The sequence below is a fragment of the Salvelinus sp. IW2-2015 genome, linkage group LG15 (genome assembly GCF_002910315.2).
Source record: "Salvelinus sp. IW2-2015 linkage group LG15, ASM291031v2, whole genome shotgun sequence".
Classification (NCBI taxonomy): Eukaryota; Metazoa; Chordata; class Actinopteri; order Salmoniformes; family Salmonidae; genus Salvelinus; species Salvelinus sp. IW2-2015.
Window position 1 is genome coordinate 41,608,829 of NC_036855.1, and position 25,630 is coordinate 41,634,458.

At 41.1% G+C, this 25,630-nt stretch overlaps 1 protein-coding gene across 3 annotated transcripts in view; it reads left to right on the forward strand.

The window, feature by feature from the left end:
• Window positions 1-1,385: 1,385 nt before the first annotated feature.
• rasgrf2b (Ras protein-specific guanine nucleotide-releasing factor 2b) overlaps window positions 1,386-25,630 on the forward strand; it is a 221,700-nt gene continuing 197,455 nt past the window's right edge. For all 3 annotated transcript variants that reach the window (XM_024001934.2, XM_024001935.2, XM_024001936.2), the window contains exon 1: window positions 1,386-2,035. In XM_024001934.2, coding sequence (XP_023857702.1) covers window positions 1,760-2,035 — 276 coding nt within the window. In that variant the 5' untranslated portion in view covers window positions 1,386-1,759. The remainder of the gene's footprint in view (window positions 2,036-25,630) is intronic.

The following is a 25,630-nucleotide window of genomic DNA, read 5'->3' on the forward strand; positions in this document are numbered from 1 at the left end:
AATAGAATAGGGTTTGACCAGCGTTGCTGCTTTAACCCCTAATAATACTGAACCAGAAGAAACACAATTGTCACGATCGTCTTTAGGTGAAAGAGAGGACCAAGGCGCAGCGTGATATAAATACATCTTCTATTTATTTGAAGATTAAACGAACACGAACACTAATACAAACTAGACAAAACAACAAACGACCGTGAAGCTAACAAACGAAAGTGCAGACACAAACATAGACACAGCAACAATCACCCACAAACAAACAGTGAGAACAGCCTACCTTAATATGGTTCTCAATCAGAGGAAAAGTAAAACACCTGCCCCTGATTGAGAACCATATCAGGCTAATACAATGAACCCAACATAGAAACACATACCATAGAATGCCCACCCAGCTCACGTCCTGACCAACTAAACAAGGCTAAACAAAGGAAATAAGGTCAGGAACGTGACAACAATAGGGTTTCACCATCTTCGCTGCTGAACCCCTAATAATAATAAACAGCTGCAAGCAGCAATGCCAGGGTTCAAGCTGTAGACCACTTTGCTACCATTAGGACAAATTGGACACATCGCCCTAGGAGGAGCTACTTCTGCTCTCCTTACCATGCCTGCCAAATATCACAATTCAAAATTATGCAATATGCATATTTTGGACAATTTTTTATGATTGTGACTACTTCAAATGTTGTCTTCTCCAGGATGGCTAAATCGATCGGCACTAAATTTGTTATATAGCATCTATGGATATATATCTTCAAACACAATATTTTCCATGACTTCTTGCTCAAATGGGGATCCATAATAATTAAAAAAAACAATATGGCCGCAATAAGCCAATGAGCTTGCATTAATAACCTTTCCTGTCCAACAGAGCCACCATGCGTCCAAACTGAATCATATTTTACAGTTTAGCTAGACTCATATCCCTTAGCATTTGTGCCCAATTCCATCCCTCTGAGTAAAAATATCAAGAGATATAAACATGTGCCCGTTATAGCGCCACCATGTCATTGATCTAAATGCTTAGATATGCTGAGTCTTGACAGTGTTTGGAACATGTGTACTAAAAATAGATTACATAAAAAAACTCCCAAGTTCTGGATCAACACTGCATGAACATGAATAAAAACCAAATGAACCCATTTTTAGGTAAACCCAACATTCACCCAACCCAACTGGCTGCGTCAAAATAACACAGCATGTGTTGTGTCCAATATTTAGCCAGCGCTGGGTTACCAAATAACACAAATTAGATGTTTTTTTAACCCAGCATTTTTCTGTGTACAGAGAGAAGAGCGAGAGAGAGAGAGAGAGAGAGAGAGAGAGGCGGTGCCAAAGCCAATTGTTGCTGATCTAGGCGGTGATTCGACCACACTGTTTGTCCTCTCCAAGGCTTCCCCCCTCTCTGCTTTGCGAACAATAACCTTTCCATTTTCTGCATCTCATTGCCTACTCTTTCCTCCATCTGGGATTTTGTCTACCTTTCTTTTCAACGTTTGGCAGATGTGGACATGGATCGTACATGGGTTTAAGAAGTCGTTGACGGGGTCTCTCTCGAATATGAGTTTCCCCGCAAGAGCTCTCCCTTTGGCGGGGCAACTTTCCCGTGCACCTCGGCGCTCAGCCTGGTGATGCTCAGTCTGGTGACCACTTTCCCTCTTCATTCACTGAAAGGGGAAGTTTAAACACACACCGGCGGATTTGGTCTCGCATTCAATAGCCTACACACGGTTTTATAAAAAACAAAAAGGAATACATTAAAATGCAGAAGAGTGTCAGGTTTAATGAGGGACACGCTCTGTTCCTCTCAGTCGTTGCGCGTAAGGAGGGTACCAAGCGCGGTTATTTGAGCAAGAAGACCACGGAGAACAGCAGGTGGCACGAGAAGTTCTTTGCGCTGTACCAAAACGTGTTTTTTTACTTCGAAAACGAGCAGAGTGTACGGCCCGCCGGGATTTACCTCTTGGAGGGCTGCACCTGCGAGAGCGTGCCTGTTCCGAAGGTCTCCACTGCGGGAAAAGAGACCCTCGACAAACAGGTAAAAGAGACTTACGCAATCTGTCTATCTGTGTGGCTGCCAAACTTTCCCGCTGCAGCCTAAACTCTGAAACCGGTAATCTGTTTTCAGAACAGCTGCCCAGAGTATTCAGTCAACGAGAAAGGGAGAGGTAATGCAGTCTAGTAAAGCAGACGACCAGAACAAGAGAGGGTGGTGAAGTGGACGTTGAAAGGATCAGAGTGATGATGGCACTTAATTGGCATTATGCAGTATTCAAATTGTCAATCCTCTTTTTAAAATGAAAGAGAACTGTATTGTCTTGTCGTTGCCAATTAGGTACAATGTGTGCATGGACTGTGTGAACCTATTCCTATAGTGTGAACAGTTCTCTTCCCACCCCTCTCATGTAGGCCTACACCCTGTGGTTTGGCAGCAAAATGTTATTTTCACTGATATGAAAATGACAGTTGCTGTCCACATTCAAATTTTCCTGTGTGTGAGGAATGACATTTTCTGCATGTAGGGAAACCTGTTGAATGCGATCATATCATTGATTCATTTCAGGCTCTATCAAACATAAACAAATCATCTTATGGAATAGAGACAGTTGCTGTTGGAACTATATTTCAGTCACAAGCCATGGGTGCAGTATGTTATTAGATTTTGGCATCAACTAATTATTGCCTTCATATCGATTCTGTTCCTGTTCTATGAGCCTTTATGGTGACACACACATTAAAGAGAAAATTGAAAAAAGGAAAGAGAGAGGGATAGATGACAAAGGCTGGTGTTTAAAGCCATGAGGAGTAGGCCTGTGTCTCTGAAAGCTGAAAGCTTTTAAAGCCTTGTGTAGGGCTCAGTTAAAGTCTCTCTCTGTTTGTTTGTGTGTGTGCATGTATGGCGGAGTCATAAATGCCTATCTCTTTGCCCCTGGCTATAACCAGACATGATAACTCCTCCCTTTCGGCTCTGCACTGGTCCTAATTGGTCCTCCCCAGGCAAGAGCTGGACAGCTATGGCTAAACTGACGAGGAGAGAGTAGGATAGGAGAAAGGGAGGAGGAGAGAAGAGATGGAAAGAGGAGAGGATAGGACAGAGGGGGAGGAGGAGAGAAGAAATGGAAAGAGGAGAGATATAAAATGTATTAGTCACGTACACAGTTCACAGCAAGTACAAAAGTTGCATCAAAACTCTTTTGCGCTAGCTAGCTCCCTCAACAATGCAATACCTGAATCAATAATAACAATGAAAAGAGTCAAATAAAAAATAACAAGTAGTAGAAGTAATAGAAGAGGTAGTATGCATAGTAATAATGGACTGTATTTACAAGTATGAAGTAGGTAGTGGAATCAATAGTACAGTTGAAGTCGGAAGTTTACATACACTTAGGTTGGAGTCAATAAAACTCATTTTTCAACCACTCCACAAATTTCTTGTTAACAAACTATAGTTTTGGAAAGTTAGTTAGGACATCTACTTTGAGCATGACAAGTCATTTTTCCAACAATTGTTTACAGACAGATTATTTCACTTATAATTCACTGTATCACAATTCCAGTGGGCCAGAAGTTTACATACACTAAGTTGACTGCCTTTAAACAGCTTGGAAAATTCCAGAAAATGATGTCATGGCTTTAGAAGCTTCTGATAGGCTAATTGACATAATTTGAGTCAATTGGAGGTGTACCTGTGGATGTATTTCAAGGCCTACCTTCAAACTCAGTGCCACTTTGATTGACATTATTGGAAAATCAAAAGAAATCAGCCAAGACCTTAGAAAATAATTGTAGACCTCTATAAGTCTGGTTCATCCTTCGGAGCAATTTCCAAACGCCTGAAGGTACCACGTTCATCTGTACAAACAATAGTACACATGTATAAACACCATGGGACCACGTAGACGTCATACCGCTCAGGAAGGAGACGCATTCTGTCTCCTAGAGATGAACGTACTTTGGTGCGAAATGTCCTCTGGTCTGATGAAACAAAAATAGAACTGTTGGCCCATAATGACCATCGTTATGTTTGGAGGAAAAAGGGGGAGGCTTGCAGGCCGAAGAACACCATCCCAACCGTGAAGCACAGGTGTGGCAGCATCATGTTGTAGGGGTGCTTTGCTGCAGGAGGGACTGGTGCACTTCACAAAATAGATAGCATCATGAGGGAGGAAAATTATGTGAATATATTGAAGCAACATCTCAAGACATCAGTCAGGAAGTTAAAGCTTGGTCGCAAATGGGTCTTCCAACTGGACAATGACCCCAAGCATGCTTCCAAAGTTGTGGCAAAATGGCTTAAGGACATTTCCTTAAGCCATTTCCAAAGTCAAGGTATTGGAGTGGCCATCACAAAGCCCTGACCTCAATCCTATAGAAATTTTGTTGGCAGAACTGAAAAGTGTGTGCGAGCAAGGAGGCCTACAAACCTGACTCAGTTACACCAGCTCTGTCAGGAGGAATGGGCCAAAATTCACCCAACTTATTGTGGGAAGCTTGTGGAAGGCTACCTGAAACGTTTGACCCAAGTTAAAGAATTTCAAGGCAATGCTACCAAATACTAATTGAGTGTATGTAAACTTCTGACTCACTAAAAATAAATAAAAGCTGAAATAAATCATTCTCTCTACTATTATTCTGACATTTCACATTCTTAAAATAATGTTTTGATCCTAACTGACCTAAAACATGGAATTTTTACTAGGATTAAATAAATTAAAAACTGATCTTAAATGTATTTGGCTAAGGTGTATGTAAACTTCCGACTTCAACTGTATATATTAGAACAGCAGCGTTGACTGTGAGTGTGCTTGTGTGAGCTCTGAGTGTGTGTGTGTGGTGTGGTGTGTGTTTGTGTTAAGGGTTGGATGTGTGGGTAGTCGGTGGAAATAGTTTCTAAGGTGCATATATTCTCTCTGGTGCAAATAGTCTCTAAGGTGCAGGTCTGTGCAGGGAGGTTTAGGTTTTCAGCAGTCTGATGGCCTGGTGGTAGAAGCTGTCTCTGAGCCTGTTGGTCCTAGACCTGATAATCCGATACTGCTTGCCAGAAGGTAAGAGAGTGAACAGTCTGTTGCTCGGGTGACGGGAGTACTGGTCGATCTTTTGGGCCTTCCTCAAACATCGCCTGGTGTAGATGTCCTGGAGGGCAGGGAGCTCACCCCCAGTGATTAATTGTGCTGTCCGCAACACCTTCTGTAGGGCCTTCCGGTTGATGGTGGTGCAGTTGCTGTACCAGGCGGTGATGCAGCCTGTCAAGATGCTCTCGATTGTGCAGCTGTATAACTTCTTTAGGACCCGAGGGCCCATGACAAATTTCTTCAGGCGCCTGCCTGAAGTGGTGGTGTGATTGGTGGTGGTGTGATTGGATATGTCAGGTACTCTGTGATGTGCACGCCAAGGAACTTTACGCTTTTTACCCTCTCCACTGTAGCCCRGTCAATGACAATAGGGGCATGCTCCTCCCCCTGTTTCCTGTAGTCCACGATCAGCTCCTTGGTTTTTCTGACGTTGAGGGAGAGACTGTTTCCCTGGCACCACTACGACAAGGCTTTGACCTCCTCCTTGTACGCTGTTTCGTCACTGTCGCTGATCAGGCCCACCTTCGTTGTGTCATCTGCAAACTTCATGATGGTGTTGGAGTCATGTTTGGCCATGCAGTCGGAATGGAGAATAACAATGGTCCAACGTATTTTCCCCCCGAGTGAGCCAAGAGATGTGTTGATGGAATTTCGGAGAACTTTCCTTAGATTTATTTTGATTAAGTCCCTGGCTACAACGAAAGCGGCCTCAGGATATGCTGTTTCGAATTTGTTGAAAGTCCTGTGTAGTTCTTTGAAAATGTACACAGCCGTGATTCAAACACCTGTGAATTTTCTGGGGAGATAATGTGGTCGGCATTTCATCGTGAGGTATTCCAGGTCAGGGGCACAGAAAGTCTTAAGAGTTTTTACATTCCGACAATCACACCATGAGTTGCTGATCATGAAACATACTCCTCCGCCTTTGTTCTTCCCGCAAAGTAATTTTTTCCTGTCTTGCCGATGTACAGAAAACCCTGCAGGCTGAATAGCCGTATCAAGTACCTCCCCCGTTAGCCAAGTCTCAGTAAAACAGATTACAGTTTACAATCTCTCTGGTAGGAAATCCGAGAGACTTGCTAAAGCAAGTAATATACAGTGGCTTGCGAAAGTAAGACACTGTATGGGGGGGGAGGTTTGTATCACATGTACACATGTACACATGTACACAACATGCCTACCACTTTGAAGATGCAAAATATGTTTTATTGTGAAATAAACAAGAATTAAGACAAACAGAACTTGAGCGTGCGTAACTATTCACCCCCCCAAATTCAATACTTTGTAGAGCCACCCTATGCAGCAATTACAGCTGCAAGTTTCTTGGGTAAGTCTCTATAAGCTTGGCAGATCTAGCCACTGGGATTTTTGCTCATTCTTCAAAGCAAAACTACTCCAGCTCCTTCAAGTTGGATGGGTTCCGCTGGTGTACAGCAATATTTAAGTCATACCACAGATTCTCAATTGGATTGAGGTCATGGCTTTGACTAGGTCATTCCAAGACACTTAAATGTTTCCCCTTAAACCACTCGAGTGTTGCTTTAGCAGTATGCTTAGGGTCATTGTCCTGCTGGAAGGTGAACCTCAGTCCCAAAGTCTCAAATCTCTGGAAGACTGAAACAGGTTTCCCTCAAGAATTTCCCTGTATTTAGCGCCCTCCATCATTCCTTCAATTCTGACCAGTTTCCAATCTGCGATGGAACATCCCACAGCATGATGCTGCCACCACCATGCTTCACTGTTGGGATGTTGTTCTCGACGTGACGAAAGGTGTTGGGTTGTGCCAGACAGTTTCCCTTGATGGCCAAAAAACTCAGTTTCAAACTAATCTGACCAGAGTACCATCTTCCATATGTTGGGGGAGTCTCCCACTTTTGTTTGCTTATTTTTTTGTGTTTGCTTATTTTTTTCTTTAAGCAATGGCTTTTTTTCTGGCCACTCTTCCGTAAAGCCAGCTCTGTGGAGCTCTGTGGAGAGTACGGCTTAAATTAGTCCTATGGACAGATACTCCAATCTCTGCTGTGGAGCTTTGCAGCTCCTTCAGGGTTGTCTTTGGTCTCTTTGTTGCCTCTCTGATTAATGCCCTCCTTGCCTGGTCTGTGAGTTTTGGTGGACGGCCCTTTCTTGGCAGGTTTGTTGTGGTGCCATATTCTTTCCATTTTTTAATAATGGATTTAATGGTGCTCTGTGGGATGTTCAAAGTTTCTGATATTTTTTATAACCCAATCCTGATCTGTACTCTCCCACAACTTTGTCCCTGACCTGTTTGGAGAGCTCCTTGGTCTTCATGGTGCCGCTTGCTTAGTGGTGTTGCAGCCTCTGGGGCCTTTCAGAACAGGTGTATACAGTGGGGAGAACAAGTATTTGATACACTGACAATTTTGCAGGTTTTCCTACTTACAAAGCATGTAGAGGTCTGTAATTTTTTTCATAGGTACACTTCAACTGTGAGAGAAGGAATCTAAAACAAAAATCCAGAAAATCACATTGTATGATTTTTAATTAATTAATTTGCATTTTATTGCATGACATAAATTTGATACATCAGAAAGCAGAACTGAATATTTGGTACAGAAACCTTAGTTTGCAACAGAGATCATACGTTTCCTGTAGTTCTTGACCAGGTTTGCACACACTGCAGCAGGGATTTTGGCCCACTCCTCCATACAGACCTTCTCCAGATCCTTCAGGTTTCGGGGCTGTCGCTGGGCAATAAGGACTTTCGGCTCCTCCAAAGATTTTCTATTGGGTTCAGGTCTGGAGACTGGCTAGGCACTCCAGGACCTTGAGATGCTTCTTACGGAGCCACTCCTTAGTTGCCCTGGCTGTGTGTTTCGGGTCGTTGTCATGCTGGAAGACCCAGCCACGACCCATCTTCAATGCTCTTACTGAGGGAAGGAGGTTGTTGGTCAAGATCTCGCGATACATGGCCCCATCCATCCTCCCTTCAATACGGTGCAGTCGTCCTGTCCCTTTGCAGAAAAGCATCCCCAAAGAATGATGTTTCCACCTCCATGCTTCACGGTTGGGATGGTGTTCTTGGGGTTGTACTCATCCTTCTATTCCTCCAAACACGGCGAGTGGAGTTTAGAGCAAAAAGCTCTATTTTTGTCTCATCAGACCACATGACCTTCTCCCATTCCTCCTCTGGATCATCCAGATGGTCATTGGCAAACTTCAGACGGGCCTGGACATGCGCTGGCTTGAGCAGGGGGACCTTGCGTGCGCTGCAGGATTTTAATCCATGACGGCGTAGTGTGTTACTAATGGTTTTCTTTGAGACTGTGGTCCCAGCTCTCTTCAGGTCATTGACAGGTCTGCCGTGTAGTTTCTGGGCTGATCCTCACATTCCTCATGATCATTGATGCCCCACGAGGTGAGATCTTGCATGGAGCCCCAGACCGAGGGTGATTGACCGTCATCTTGAACTTCTTCCATTTTCTAATAATTGTGCCAACAGTTGTTGCCTTCTCACCAAGCTGCTTGGCTATTGTCCTGTAGCCCATCCCAGCCTTGTACAGGTCTACAATTTATCCCTGATGTCCTTACACAGCTCTCTGGTCTTGGCCATTGTGGAGAGGTTGGAGTCTGTTTGATTGAGTGTGTGGACAGGTGTCTTTATACAGGTAACGAGTTCAAACAGGTGCAGTTAATACAGGTAATGAGTGGAGAACAGGAGGGCTTCTTAAAGAAAAACAACAGGTCTGTGAGAGCCGGAATTCTTACTGGTTGGTAGGTGATCAAATACTTATGTCATGCAATAAAATGCAAATTAATTACTTAAAAATCATACAATGTATTTTCTGGATTTTTGTTTTAGATCCCGTCTCTCACAGTTAAGTGTACCTATGATAAAAATGACAGACCTCTACATGCTTTGTAAGTAGGAAACCTGCAAAATCGGCAGTGTATCAAATACTTGTTCTCCCACTGTATATACTGAGATCATGTAACAGATCATGTGACACTTAGATTGCACACAGGTGGGCTTTATTTAACTAAGTATCTGACTGATGAGGTAATTGGTTACACCAGATCTTAAGTAGGGGCTTCATAGCAAAGGGGGTGAATACATATGCACGCACCACTTGTTTTGCACTGATTGTTTATTATTTTTTTATATTTTTTTGAAACAAGTATTTTTTTTCACTTACCAATTTGGAATATTTTGTGTATGTCCATTACATGAAATACCCCCCAAAATCTATTTAAATTAAAGGTTGCAATGCAACAAAATAGGAAAAACGCCAAGGTGGATGAATACTTTTGCAAGGCATTGTACTAGCAATTAATATACATTATCATATAGAGGAAAACCAGTTAAGAATAGGGAAGTGGCAAGATGGTGGACTGAACACAGCTATGTAGACCACCTCAAGATAAAGACGTAATATTCAATATCGGTAGTTAGACTAAATATTAGCACTACACAGTCTGGTGGGTAATAATTCAATTCTCGGATAACAACACAAAACAAATCATAAGACTAGAGAAATGTATTGACAAATATTACGAAAACAAGCAACACCCAAACATGATGGAGAGTAAGACAGGGGAACCTATTTCAAAACGAAAACGTGACTCTTCTACAGACAGACGATTTAATATTTTCACCACCGGGAATGGTAAAGGTCGAAACCGATCTGTTAAAATCAATAAATGACAAACTGGGTATATTATATATTTTTTAACTAGTCAGTAAGGATATAATAGTGTTGAAGGCAAGCCTCGAGATGAGTGACGAAAAAGCTGCGACATTGGAGAAAGACACAAACAAGCTAAAAGGGACAGTCAATAAGATTGAAACTGAAGTTAATGAACTTAAAAAGGAGAACATCGTTCTGAGAGAAGCCTTACTTGACATACAGACTAGATCCATGAGAGAGAATCTAGTACTTACAGGTATCCAAGAGAAAGAAGGAGAAGTTCCTGAATCTGTAGTTAAAGAGTTCCTCCTCACAGCGCTTCAGATTCCACGCGAAGCTATCGACAAAATCCAACTCGAACGTGTACACCGCTTCGGACAGAGAGGGCAGAGGTATGAATGCCCAATCTTTGCCAAATTTGCTTTCTTTAAAGATAAAATAATGGTTAAAAGCCTGGGTAAGCAGTAACCCATGGGGAGGGGGTCACACTCGGACATTCAGAGAGTATGCATATTATTGTGGCCCTGGTGGCACAAAATCAAAGGTCTGACTGCACGGAGATGCTTGGGAATATGGTCAGTACGGGGGACCATGTTGTGGGTGTTTCAGGGGAAGGGGGTATATCTGACCTCCATCATCTAGGACGTGACAATGGTTTATCAAATCTCCCCATTTCTGCCCATTTCTTTTGCACAGTTTTATTAGGCCTTCTCATACAGCTGCAACTGTATATGCATTTGTAAATCAAGACCTTTCTTGAGTTGGGCTCTGGGATGGTGCAACTGTTGAGAATCTGAGTCTATGGTTGTTGTGGGGGAAAGGGGTTGTATTTGTATTTATTATGGTTCGCCATTAGCTGCCAAAGCAGCAGCTACTCTTCCTGGGGTCCAGCAAAATTATAGCAATTTATGCAGTTTAAAAAATATTACAATACAATCACAGATTTCACAACACACTGTGTGCCCTCAGGACCCTACTCCACCACTACCACATACAGTATATAGAGTACTAAATCCATGTGTATGTATAGTGCGTATGTTATCGTMTGTGTGTGTCCCCACTGTTCCATAAGGTGTTTTAATCGTTTAAAAAAATCTAATTTTACTGCATGCGTCAGTTACTTGATGTGTATTGGAGTTCCATGTAGTCATGGCTCTATGTAGTACTGTGTGACTCCCATAGTCTGTTCTGGACTTGGGGACTGTGAAGTGTGGGTGTGTGTGTATCCCACAACTGTTGCGAGGGACAATATAGGATGATTCACAATAATTGTTTGCCTATATAATAATTGCTTGCCATAATGTAATTTTGGTAAGGGCAAGACTGGTGAGAGGTAAAAATCCTTACATTACCTTGCCTACATTACTACAAATATTAATAGCTATTTATTTAAAATAAGATAAAAAATGAATAATATATATATATATATATTTTTTTTAATAGCTATATGTAATACAAATCGAGGTGAGAGCGATGGAAATGCATTTGGCGGTTGATCTGCTTCTGTTCTATGGGTGGCACTGTGTGCTCTTGTCGAAGGATGGGTCCCGGTCTCTCCAGGGATATGGGATCCAGGGGGTCGGTGGTGGTCTGCCAGGCATTGGGATGGCAACCCAACTCGGGATGAGGAGGGCTTTTAGCAGGTGGAATAGTGGGGACCAATTGGAGGTTTACTTAGTAGCAATGCAAATATCATGGTACAGCTATATAGACACTCAATAATCATGTTACTTTTTAATGGTACATTTACAAACATATATTTTGATAATTAGAATTGAAAGTTGTCTCTCATTATGGTAAGTGGTGAAATAAGTATAGCCAGTTATAATTGTAATGGCTTAGCAGATAATAAGAAAATACGATCAGTATTTTCCTGGCTAAAAGAGAAGGAATATAATATCTATTGTTTACAGGAAACTCATTCAACAATTTTAGATTAAGTTTTGTGGAAAAAGGACTGGGGGGGCAAAATATATTTCTCCCATGGGCAAAGAAATTCAAAAGGGGTGATGATATTAATTAACAGTAATTTTGATCCAAATGTGCAAGTTGTCCAAACAGATCATCAAGGTAGATGGATTATTTGTCACGATCATGAGGAAAGACGGACCAAGGCGCAGCGTGATTTGAGTTCCACATATTTAATGCAAAGTGAAACTTAAACAAAAATAAAAACAACGAAACGTGAACTACGTGGTGCAACATGCACAACACAAKACAATATCCCACAAAAGCAGGTGGGAACAGGGATACCTTAAGTATGATCCCCAATTAGAGACAACGATAATCAGCTGCCTCTAATTGGGAACCATACTCAATCCCAAACATAGAAATGAATTGACTAGAACACCCTGACCTACAACACCATAGAGAACCAAGGGCTCATTATTATATCACATTATTTTAAATATGTTATTGGACAATAAACAGATATAGCTTATTAACCTATACGGTCCAAATAATGATGATCCAAGCTTCTTTGAAATTATATATGAGAATTTATCAACTCTACAAGCAACACTAGACTCAATTATTATGGTGGGAGATTTTAATACGGTCTTAAATACCTCTATGGACCGGAAAGGAAATCACAGTACAAACTATCACCCTCAGGCACTTAAGGAAATCATGAATGTCATGGATATATTGGAATGAGTGGATATATGGAGGCTTAAACACAATGACATAGTGAGATATACATGGCGGAGGCTTAATCAAGCTAGTCGTCTTGACTACTTTCTTATGCCATTCTCTCTGGCACCAAAAGTTTAAAAAGTGTTGATAGGGGACAGAATGCGGTCAGATCATCACATAATTGGCATATATATTACTCTTACATAATTTCCACGTGGGCGAGGATATTGGAAATTTAATCAAAGCCTACTAGATGATAAATTGTTTAGAACTAGGACAGAAGAATTTATAACTGACTTTTTCAGACATACCATAGGTCAAGCAGATCCCCTTTTTGTAAGCCTTTTAGAGGCCATGCAATTCAGTACTTATCTATAAAACAAAAGCAATTTAGATGAAAAGAGTCCATATTAACAAAGGAAATTGAAGGACTAACAGTACAGTTAGATAGCAATAAAACTGTACCATAGAGGCACAGAATAAGTTAGAGGAAAAACAAAAACAAATGGAGGAACTTATTCAAGAAAGATCCAGTGTAATATATTATAAAAATAAAGCGAACTGGATGGAATATGGGGAAAAATGCACCAAATTCTTTTTCAATCTTCAATATAGAAATGCTACCAAAAAAATGTATTGAAACTTGTTACAAATGATGTAGTCACGCATGATTCACCGAATGATATTGTGAAAGAGGAAGTAAAGTACTTTAAGAATATGTTTGTCTCCTCCATCTCCACTAACCGAAGCTAATTGTATGGATTGTTTCCCTAATAATAATGTAAAATTAACATCTGTACAGAAAGACTCATGTGAAGGCCAAATTACAGAGAAGGAAATGATTGACGCAATTAAAGCCTTTAAGGCTGGGAAATCTACAGGGCTGGATGGCATACCAGTAGAAGTACACCAAACGTTTTTTGATATACTCAGAGGACCATTATTAGCATGTTTTAACCACTCCTATATAATGGTAGATTATCGGACACGCAACGAGAAGATCTGATTTCATTATTACTGAAACATGCTCTGACGGAGATGTGGACATACTCGGTATACAAATCCCCCCAAAAAGAAATTATCTCAGTCCAATACATTTTTATAGAAAGTTAGCAAAAATAGATAAGATCTTGCTACCATGGAAAGGAAAATACTTTTTTTTTTTTTTTTTTTTAAATCAACCTGATTAACTCTTTAGTCATATCACAGTTTACCTATATGCTTATGGTTTTGCCTACACCTAGTGACCTGCTTTTTAAATTATATGAACAAATAATACTCAATTTTATTTGGAATGGCAAGCCAGACAAAATTAAAAGGGCCTATTTATATAACGAATATGAATTCGGAGTGCAGAAATTATTAAATATTAAAGCATTAGACCTCTCACWAAAGGCATCAGTCATACAAAAGTTATACTGAAGTTCAAACTCTAGTAAATTGGTAGGAATGTCTCATCCTATGTTCAAGAATGACGCTTTTCCCTTTATTCAGATAGCACCTGCTCACTTTAAGTTGTTTGAAAAGGAAATAATCTCCAAAATATCTTAATTTTTTAAACAAGCCTTAGAAAGTTGATGCAATTTCAGTTTAATCCACCTGAAAATACAGAACAAATAATACAGCAAATATTGTGGTTAAACTCAAATATACTAATTGATTAAAAAAACTTGTAGGTTTTCAGTCCAACCCTAATTTAACACACCTGATTCTACTAATTAGCTGCTCAACAAGACCTTAACTAGCTGAATCAGATACACTAAATTAGGGTTGGACTGAAAACCTACACGACAGTAGATCTCCAGGAAGAGGGTTGGGCAGCCCTGATCTAATGACTCTGCCTCCTCACAGCAAAATCGGCAGGGCTCAGAAGATTGTATCCCCCATATATATAACATTCTATTGGTTGCAAGAATTTTGTATAATCACTTGGACTGAAAATTTTGTATAATCACTTATCCCACAGGACGGTAGATCTCCAGGACGAGGGTTGGGCAGCCCTGTATTAGATCATTTATTTTGGTACTGTCTATATGTAGCTCGTTTTTGGTCACAGGTCCAGGAATGGCTGAAGAATTGCAACATTTACCTAGAACTAACTCTGCAGATGGCAATACTGGGTGATTTGAAAAGTCATAGTCAATCAATCAATAATATAATAATTATTTTAGCGAAAATGCTTATGTTAAATTTACAATCTGTAGAAGCTATGAGAATAGAAAGGTTCAGTACTTTTGTGAAGCATCACAGCACAGTTGAAAAATATATGGCAAATAGAAATCCAAAATGGATGGTGTTAAGAGATAGATGGGAGGGGTTGAATGGAGCTGAAGGGTGGGACTAATAACAACAAGATAACCAATGTAAAACATACGGGGTCTGTAAAATATATATAGGTTCAGAAATTTMGTGAAATAGCACAGTTACAAATAGAAATCAAACTCAATGGACATCAGAAATAGAGGAAGAACTCAAAACAAACAAAATATAACTATTGTAAATAGATTGTGTCTGTAAAATGTGTATAATATGTATAAACTGAAGGTAGAAGCCTAAGTGTTATTGTTTATTTGTTTATTCCAATTGGGGGAGGGATGGTAGGGTTTGCAGGGAATAATAAAGGTATATTCTAAAAAAAAAGTATGTATATACACTGCTCAAAAAAATTAAGGGAACACTTAAACACAATGTAACTCCAAGTCAATCAAACTTCTGTGAAATCAAACTGTCCACTTAGGAAGCAACACTGATTGACAATAAATTTCACATGCTGTTGTGCAAATGGAATAGACAAAAGGTGGGAATTGCTGGAGGTCATTTTGCAGGGCTCTGGCAGTGCTCCTCCTTGCACAAAGGTGGAGGTAGCGGTCCTGCTGCTGGGTTTGTTGCCCTCCTAGGGCCTCCTCCACGTCTCTGATGTACTGGCCTTTCTCCTGGTAGCGCCTCCATGCTCTGGACACTACGCTGACAGACACAGCAAACCTTCTTGCCACAGCTCGCATTGATGTGCCATCCTGGATGAGCTGCACTACCTGAGCCACTTGTGTGGGTTGTAGACTCCGTCTCATGCTACCACTAGAGTGAAAGCAGCCGCCAGCATTCAAAAGTGACCAAAACATCAGCCGGAAGCATAGAACTGAGAAGTGGTCTGTGGTCACCACCTGCAGAACCACTCCTTTATTGGGGGTGTCTTGCTAATGGCCTATAATTTCCACCTGTTGTTCTTCCATTTGCACAACAGCATGTGAAATTTATTGTCAATCAGTGTTGCTTCCTAAGTGGACAGTTTGATTTCACGAAGTGTGATTGACTTGGAGTTACATTGTGTTGTTTAAGTGTTCCCTTTATTTTTATGAGCAGTGTATGTGTATATGTATGAATGTTTATGTATACATACAGTTGAAGTCGGAAGTTTACATACACTTAGCCAAATACATTTATACGTTTTTTTACAATTCCTGACATTTAATCCAGTAAAAAGTCCCTGTATTAGGTCAGTTAAGATCAGAACTTTATTTTAGAATGTGAAAATGTCAGAATAATAAGAGAGAATTCATTTATTTCAGCTTTTTTCCCCCATCACATTCACCAGTGGGTCAGAAGTTTACATACACCCAATAAGTATATGGTAGCATTGCCTTTAAATTGTTTAACTTGGTCAAACGTTTCGGATAGCCTTCCACAATAAGTTGGGTGAATTTTGGCCCATTCCTCCTGACGAGCTGGTTTTACAGAGTCAGGTTTGTAAGGCCTCCTTGCTCGCACTCGCTTTTTCAGTTCTGCCACACATTTTCTATGGGATTGAGGTCAGGGCTTTGTGATTCCCACTCCAATACCTTGATTTGGTTCTCCTTAAGCCATTTTGCCACACTTTGGAAGTTTGCTAGGGGTCATTGTCCATTTGGAAGACCCATTTGCGACCAAGCTTTAACTTCCTGACTGATGTCTTGAGATGTTGCTTCAATATATCCACATCATTTTCCTCCCTCATGATGCCATCTATTTGTAATGTGCACCAGTCCCTCCTGCAGCAAAGCACCCCCACAACATGATGCTGCCACCCCCGTGCTTCACGGTTGGGATGGTGTTCTTCGGCTTGCAAGACTCCCCCTTTTTCCGCCAAACATAACGATGGTCAATATGGCCCAACAGTTATATTTTTGTTTCATCAGACCAGAGGACATTTCTCCCAAAAGTACAGTGCGCAGTTGCAAACCGTAGTCTGGCTTTTATATGGCGTTTTTGGAGCAGTGGCTTCTTCCTTGCTGAGCGGCCTTTCAGATTATGTCGATATAGGACTCGTTTTACTGTGGATATAGATACTTTTGTACCTGGTTCCTCTAGCATCTTCACAAGGTCTTTTGCTGTTGTTCTGGGATTGATTTGCACTTTTCACACCAAAGTACATTCATCTATAGGAGATAGAATTCGTTATGATGTCTGCGTGGTCCCATGGTGTTTATACTTGCGTACTTTTGCTTGTACAGATGAACGTGGTACCTTCAGGCGTTTGCATCTCAGTAGTCAAACGCTTCTATCCTTCATATTGTCATGACGTTGGCCTGGGGGTAGGTTTATGACAGGCATAAATACCTCTTCCCCCCTTTTTCCTCTCTCTACTCTACTGATGTGACATTAGAAAACCCCTTGGTTAACATAGAGATTCTGGGAACATCAGAAGTTGGGGGGAAATGAACTATATTCTGGTAATCCGACCAATTGAACATATGCGGTGGTACTTAAGGTATATTATGTCAGTTCGGTTGTCATCTGGCACATTCTCATCAATGATAGAATGACATAAACTCTACAGTGGAAAGTCTACACATCAGAGTTATCGGATTCACATGGAATTGTTGTTCAATTCAAATGTTTGAATATGAAATTATTCGTGATGGGATGAAATGTGATTTTAGCTTCTAAAATGTGAGAATTGGGTTTTCATGAGTGAATTAGGCCCGACTCAGTGGCCCGCCCACGTGAAGAGACCTGGGTTGTAAACTATGAAACACACCCCTTTACTCCCTCCACTATATAAGCCCTTGACGAAAATGTAACCTCCTGTTCCGAGGATGTGAGGACGACGGTCCGATGTCAGAATGGTTCAGATAATAACTACAGAACGAAGCCAACATCAGCGTGAGCTTTGGTTGCGAATGGTATGAACTTTGAACTCTTATTCACTATAGAAGTGATACCTCCTAGACGTTGAGTTAGCAACAGCAGCTGCAAACGTAAATTAGGATAGGACAGACAGAGTATCCCATCTACCAAACAACGACGTTACTGCAACGTACCCAATTGACCAGCAGAGACATTCTTCAAAGGACTCGGTTGGGCAACACGGCCTTCCATCTACCACCAACCTCAGAGTAAATATTTATTGCATTTTCCTTTTCCAAATGGGCGGTAATTTAGAATGCATAAGATATTGTATTTACGATAGCACAGCTTCGCCCTTTGTTCCTCAGTCTTCCCGCTCTTTCACTCAAACCCAGCCACTTTTCTTTTGTGTAACAATCTGTCATATCTGTTCCGCCCGCTAGGGACGTTTTCCTTTATGACGTAATTTGTAATCAAGTTATGATTAATTAAGTGTATGTGTAATTCTGTGTGATTAGTTAGGTATTTAGTAAATAAATAATTAAACCCAATTTTGTATTGCTGATTCAACTTGTTAGCCAGGGTTCGTGAAGATAACCAAGAATTTACAACTGTCAGATGAGACTGAAATAAGGTGACGATTAATATTGACTGCTATTGATGTAAAATATTACTAGGTCTTTAAGAGTTTATTCGGAAGATAACAGCTCTATAAATATTATTTTGTGGTACCCCGACTTTCTAGTTAATTACATTTACATGATTAGCTCAATCAGGTAATAGTTATTACGGAGAAAGGATTTTATAGAATAGCATGTCATATCACTTAATCTGGCATAGCCAAAGACACGACAATATGCACTGTTACCTGACCAGGGCCCGGTTTCCCGATAGCGATGGAATTTAGTCTTACAAGTTTTTTAACAATGCATCTTTCCTACAACGGCCGAATATGTAACATGTGTTTCCTAACAGAGAGAACGGTTTCTAAGTGCATCATTGGAACATGTGTTGATACCGATAGGATCCAAAGAAAGGGAGCGCTGCTCTCGGATCAGCTTTCTCTATTCAAATCTTACCTTAAAATTATTATTTCACAATACTGACAACGGATCAGACGGATCAGCTCCTATAGAAATATTACCATCTAAATTAATTAAAACACTGATATGATTTAAATCACCCTTTCTTTGGATCCTACCATTAGGCTACACATATTAGGCTACACACCATGAAARATATTAAGACAAATTACAAGTCGCACCTTGATCCATCAGTGGGGAGGGCGTGTCTGTTCTGTGAGGAGGAGGAGACAGTGCAGCATCTGTTTTTTCTTGTTACAGGCTGCTAGGGTTGTTTTCTGTCCTGGGTGTGTGGTGTACAGGCTTAGGGTTGGGGCTGATTCTGGACCTATACATTGGAGGGCCTAGGTATAGCGTAGCCAACACGCGAACGGACTGCCTAGTAAACTACCTGTTGGAGCATACAAAAATGACAATGTGGAAGACTAGGAAGCATAAGATGTGGGGTGTGTGCTCACCTGACACTGGAGCATGTACAGTGCATTCGGAAAGTATTCAGACCCCTTGACTACATTTTGTTACATTACAGCCTTATTCTAAAATTGACATTTTCCTCATCAATCTACGCATAATGAATGGAGTCCACCTGTGGTAAATTCAATAGATTGGACATGATTTGAAAAGGCACACACCTGTCTATATAACGGCCCACAGTTGACAGTGCATGTCAGAGCAAAAACCAAGCCATGAGGTCGAAGGAATTGTCCATAGAGCTCCAAGACAGGATTGTGTCAAGGCACAGATCTGGGGAAGGGTACCAAAACATTTCTGCAGCATTGTAGGTCCCCAAGAACACAATGGCCTCCATCATTCTTAAATGTAAGAAGTTTGAAACCACCAAGACTCTTCCTAGAGTTGGCCGCCCAGCCAAACTGAGCAATCGGGGGAGAAGGGACTTGGTCAGGGAGTTGATGGTCACTCTGACAGAGCTCCAGAGTTCCTCTGTGGAGATGGGAGAAACTTCACGAAGGACAACGATCTCTGCTGCACTCCACCAATAAGACCTTTATGCTAGAGTAGCCAGATGGAAGCCACTCCTCAGTAAAAGGCACATGACAGCACACTTGGAGTTTGCCAAAAGGCACCTAAAGGACTCTCAGACCATGAGAAACAAGATTCTCTGGTCTAATGAAACCAAGATTGAACACTTTGTCCTGAATGCCAAATGTCACTTTTGGAGGAAACCTGGCACCATCCCTACAGGGAAGCATTGTGGTGGCAGCATCATGCTGTAGGAATGAGGGAAAGATCAATTGAGCAAAATACAGAGATCAGGACTGGGGCAAAGGTTCACCTTCCAACAGGAAAACGACCCTAAGCACACAGCCAAGACAACGCAGGAGTGGCTTCGGGACAAGTTTCTGAATGTCCTTGAGTGTCCCAGCCAGAGCCTGGACTTGAACCCGATCAAACATCTCTGGAGAGACCTGAAAATAGCAGTGCAGCGACGCTCCCCATCCAACCTGAGAGCTTGAGAGGATCTGCAGAGAAGAATGGGAGAAACTCCCCAAATAGAGGTGTGCCAAGCTTGTAGCCTCATACCCAAGGAGACTCGAGGCTGTAATTGCTGCCAAAGGTGCTTCAACAAAGCACTGAGTAAAGGGTGTGAATACTTATGTAAATATGATATGTTTTTTTATTTTTAATACATTTGCAAACATTTCTATAAACCTATTTTTTCTTTGTCATTATGGGGTATTATTGTCTGAAGATTGAGGAGGGGGGAAACGATTTAATCCATTTTAGAATAAGGCTGTAATGTAACAAAATGTGGAAAAAGTCAAGGGGTCTGAATACTTTCCGAATGCACAGTATATGGGGGGACTGGTGATCCTGCTGGGGGATTTTTGTAGGGGTGTGGCGTGTGAGGAGGGCTTGTTTCAAATGAAATAAAGTTCTTTTAATGGTGTAACTATTTGGCCAATAAAGGTGTTTTGCAAATAAAAAGTCTCTCTCTCTCTCTCTCTCTCTCTCTCTCTCTCTCTCTCTCTCTCTCTCTCTCGCTCTCTCGCTCTCTCGCTCTCTCGCTCTCTCGCTCTCTCGCTCTCTCGCTCTCTCTCTCTCTCTGCGCAGCTGTGGTCCATTAATTGGGGTTATTTATACTCCTTTGTTTCTCTATGTACCCATGTTGCCATGTGTTACCATACACACACAGTACACATGGATTCATCATCTGTGCAAAGGTTTGGATGGAGGGATGGAGGGAGAGATTTGATGCCTCTTAAGTCTGTGCAGCAAATGGCAGTATTCTAAAACACACCCCCTCACAGAGCCATACCACACACACATACACTCCAAAAGATGTAGACACATGATGTGTGAAGAGCAATCACTCTGGTCTCAATGGTACTGTATCTACAGAGATGGATCAGCTGGTCTCACGCTGTCTGTGTGTCTGTATACACAAGGCCTGCAGATTAATTTAATATTGATGATCAGACACGCACACGCACACTATTTGTCAGTCTCTAACATGATTCCTTTGAGGAGATAGAAAGAGTCCAGATATCTAAACATTATTATTGAATGTTTTCACAATATGTTCCCACAATATAACATGCGTACATAGTACAGGGTCTTCTCCCTACAGGCTCTTCTATTCACTGTTTTGGCGCATTGGTCTCCGTGGGTAATCCATATAATTCATAATCAGAGATTATGATTATTGTTTGCATTCCAAATGGTTCCCTTATTCCCTATGTAGTGCACAACTTTTGACCAGATCCTTATATAGGGAATATGGTACCATCTGGGATGCACACAGCATATTTCTGTATTATCTCCCAACAGAGTGTGTGTTCTAATTTGGGTGACACAGCAGAACATTTGAAAATGACTTTGAATTTAGAAATGGTGTGTGTATGTACTGTATTCTGTGGCTCAGAGCAAAGGGGTGATTTTACCCACCCTGTCTTTAATGACTGTGTAAAATGAGACAGGATTCTACAGTATTTTTACAGTAGGGGTGTTAACTAATTTCCTGGACTGTGTATTTGTGTGTGTGTGTGTGCATGTGTGTCTTCTCTATGATTTGCATCTTAATTGATTCTCTATGTTAACCCACTGCAGTTGTAACAGCTCTGCTCAGCACACTGCCTGCTAGCTGTAACCCTAAACAACAATCATAAACTGCTCTTCTGAGTTCGGAGGACAACGTTTTGGCCACTGACTGTTGCCTCTTTTCTTGGCACAGGACTGACTCTAGCCTTTTTTGGGGTGGCAAGATTTGGCCCTGTCTAGGTATCCTGTTTGGCCAGTGTGTCAGTAGGGGTTGTAGATTGGTGGAGTTAGTTACCATTAAATAACGTAAGAAGCAGACTGCAAGTGTCTGTCCCAAATGGCACCCTATGTAGTGCACTAAATAGGGAACTAAATAAACTGCCAAACGGTGGCGACGTCTTTTTTTTGTCCTGTCTGGACAGGACGTCTTTTTTTGTTCTCTTTCTTTGGTGCAGTCCGGACCAAATCTAAACCAATCATAGATATCTGTTGTAGCGGTATTAATTAGAGAAAGGTATAGAAGATTTTGTTCGGGCGCCAGGCAGGTATTAACCCTGCCGAAAGAAAAGAATAGTAGAACAGCGAGAGTACCACTACCAGACCCACACACATCAACAGAAGAGACTGCCTAGAGTGTAGCCTGTTGACCAGATAGCCKGCGGAGAGAAAAAGAATACACACCCTATAGATCACACATCACATCACAGTCCTTCCACAATTCTTGGTAACCCCACCAAACATACCTCATATAACAATAATGGCAGAGCAAATAAACAGCAACTTCATACAATACGAATGAAACCAGTCATCACACAGAGGATTTGCAATTTGATTTCTCCTGGGAGGAGTGCAGAGGTATGAAGTTTGGTGTTCATATACACACTAGTCCAGCTCCAATGAAACGTCAATGTACTTAGGAAATAGAGTCGGTTGCAGTGTAAAGCACTGGAACATAGCGTGAAGAGAAAGAGAGAAAGGAACAAGAGAGGGCTTAGCTGTGTCTTGAGGTGCAGGTATCCGGTCTGACTGTCCGATGGTATGTTGGGTTGTAGTTGAACGCTTCACAACAAATGTTGCTACTTATCCATTTGATCCATAACCATCGTGGTCCCAAATGAGAACAACCACGTCGTCGAGCGATCACACCGAGGATTGATCCAAACACTGTACACCACATACGCTGAAGACAAACAAAAAACCTCTGCAGCATAGCACACAACAAAAACTGTCGCGCCAATCAATAGCTCCTTCCAATAGAGCTTAACGAGCTCTTTTATCTCCTCCTTCCTACTGCTCATGCGCTCTTAAAGTGGCAGCGCACGGTGAAAGCTCCGTGCAGGATTTCGCCACACCTCCCCCCATGAAAAACAAAGCCTGTAGAAACAGAGAGATGGCAGGCTTTGACAGATTAATGTCCTGCAGGTGTTGCTTTTGCCTGCGATCCAGCTCTTCTGCCGTAGGATAGCCAGGCTTATAGGTCAACAACATGCACCGTCCTGACATCTTCCCCAGTGTCCTCCAAACAGACCAAGTAGCTCACTGGTCCCAACTGCTGCACTACCCGGTATGGGCCTTTCCATCTCGAAGCTAGCTTGGCAGTGAACTTCTTAGATGCTTTCGACAGATGATGTGAACGTACCCAGACACGAGACTGGGGTGGGAAACACACGTCTCGTCTATGTTTATCATAGTTTCTCAGCTGTCGTTGTTTGGCTTTGTTCTTTATATTTTCTCGGTCTCTGACTTGACCTTGTCCGGACTCTGCATAATGCAGCAGGCTCCAGGCTGCAGTGGTCCCAAATGAGAACAACCACGTCGTCGAGCGATCACACCGAGGATTGATCCAAACACTGTACAACACTGTACAACCACATAAGCTGAAGACAAACAAAAAACCTCTGCAGCATAGCACACAACAAAAACTGTCGCGCCAATCAATAGCTCCTTCCCAATAGAGCTTAACGAGCTCTTTTATCTCCTCCTTCCTACTGCTCATGCGCTCTTAAAGTGGCAGCGCACGGTGAAAGCTCCGTGCAGGATTTCGCCACACTGTGTTTCACAAGTTTGGACACCACAGTACAGTACAATAGAGTACAGCATTGTACAATACAGTAGAGCACAGTAGCATCCAGTAAAGTAAATTATTGTGTACTGTATTGTACCCTACTTTACACGAATCTACTAAACTAAACTATAATGTACTATGAATTAAACTCTCTAGTGCTCTGTACCTTATTATACGCTACTCTACTGAATACATCTTGACTGTCCTGTAACGTACTGTACCGTACCATACTGTACTCTACTGTGCCGTACTGTAATGTGATGTTAAAACTTGTGAAACATAGGCTAGACGTCTGTGATTTGTTCAGATTTGGATCTGGTCCGCATCGACCATATTTGTACTTGTTTGTGGGCGAAAGCTCATTAGATTAATACTGAGCATGTTTTGCATGTGTTTGTTTTTACATTTACATTTTGGTCGTTCAGCAGATGCTCTTATCCAGAGCAATTTACAGTCAGTGCATTCAACTAAGTTAGATCAACAACAGCATATTACAGTCATAGCAAGAAAGAAAATGTCTGTAACCATTACATTTGTTCCAATGTAGTTGAAGTAGTCTGTTGGTTTATTCTGTAGGTTGACTACTTTAAAAATCATGTGCAGCACTAACACAAATGACTGATGATTGGCTGAAAGAAATTGAAATTACTGTAAGAAGACTTTGGGAGCTGTTTTCTTAGACTTCAGTGCAGCGTTTGACATGATCAATCATAGTCTGCTGTTGAAAATGTGTTCTGGCTTTATCTCCTGTGCCATATCGTGGATCGAGAGTTACCTATCTAACAGAACACAGAGGGTGTTCTTTATTGGAAGCCTCTCTAACGTAAACCAGGTAGAGTTTGACATACATCAAGGTAGCTAGCTGTCTTGGCCCCTTTTTTATATTTTTTACTAATGACCTACCGCTAGCATTGAGTAAGCCTGTGTGTCTATGTATGCTGATGTCTCAACATTATATACCACAGCTAGGGAAATCAGTCGTTTTAAATGTTGTAATTTCAAAAACTTAATTTCAATAAGATCCTTGAACCCACCTGTCCCTGACTTTTCCTAAATATGTGTATTTTAAATATGTGTATGTGTATAAATATGTGTATTTTATATAAATATGTGTATTTTATAAGTACTTCCTGAGAAATATCATAAAAGACAAAACAATTCTGAGCATTTCATCCTCAAAGTGCCATGACGGTGACCGTATGCATAAATAAATAGTAGAATAGCCAGGCCTCGGGGAGTACCAATAGCCACCAGTCTAATAAATCAATTTAACTAGAAAAGCCTGGCCTCATTGGACCCCCCCCCCCCCTTCTTTCCAATATAATTTGGCTGTGTTTATGAAGGTGTTAGGTAATGTACGAAATGTAAGTATTTGAAAGAAAATAGCATTGTCATTAGTTTGTTACATAGGCTATATGTAAAAATGAAGGGAAAAAAACACTAAATACATAATTTCAAGTAAAATAAATGTTATTCATGGAGTGCCTTTGTTACAAGTATGAAACAAAAAGCAAGTGCGTTGAAACAGTAAAACACGCAGTCAATTAAGAAAATATCAGCAGACTAAACATCAGTATAGGTGCCAAGCATGCTTGTAAATAGTGAACATCAACACAAATGCAATAATGTTATTATAATGAATATAAGTGTCGATATGATAGCAGTCAAAAATAGTATAATTTTGTCAGTTATTGGAAAAATTATTTGTGGCCTCGCTCGTGCTTACGGTATGGTGTGCTGTATTTTATACCATCTATTGCATCTTGCCTATGCAAGGTCATTGCTCAGCCATATACAGTGGGGAGAACAAGTATTTGATACACTGCCGATTTTGCAGGTTTTCCTACTTACAAAGCATGTAGAGGTCTGTAATTTTTATCATAGGTACACTTCAACTGTGAGAGACGGAATCTAAAACAAAAATCCAGAAAATCACATTGTATGATTTTTAAATAATTAATTTGCATTTTATTGCATGACATAAGTATTTGATCACCTACCAACCAGTAAGAATTCCGGCTCTCACAGACC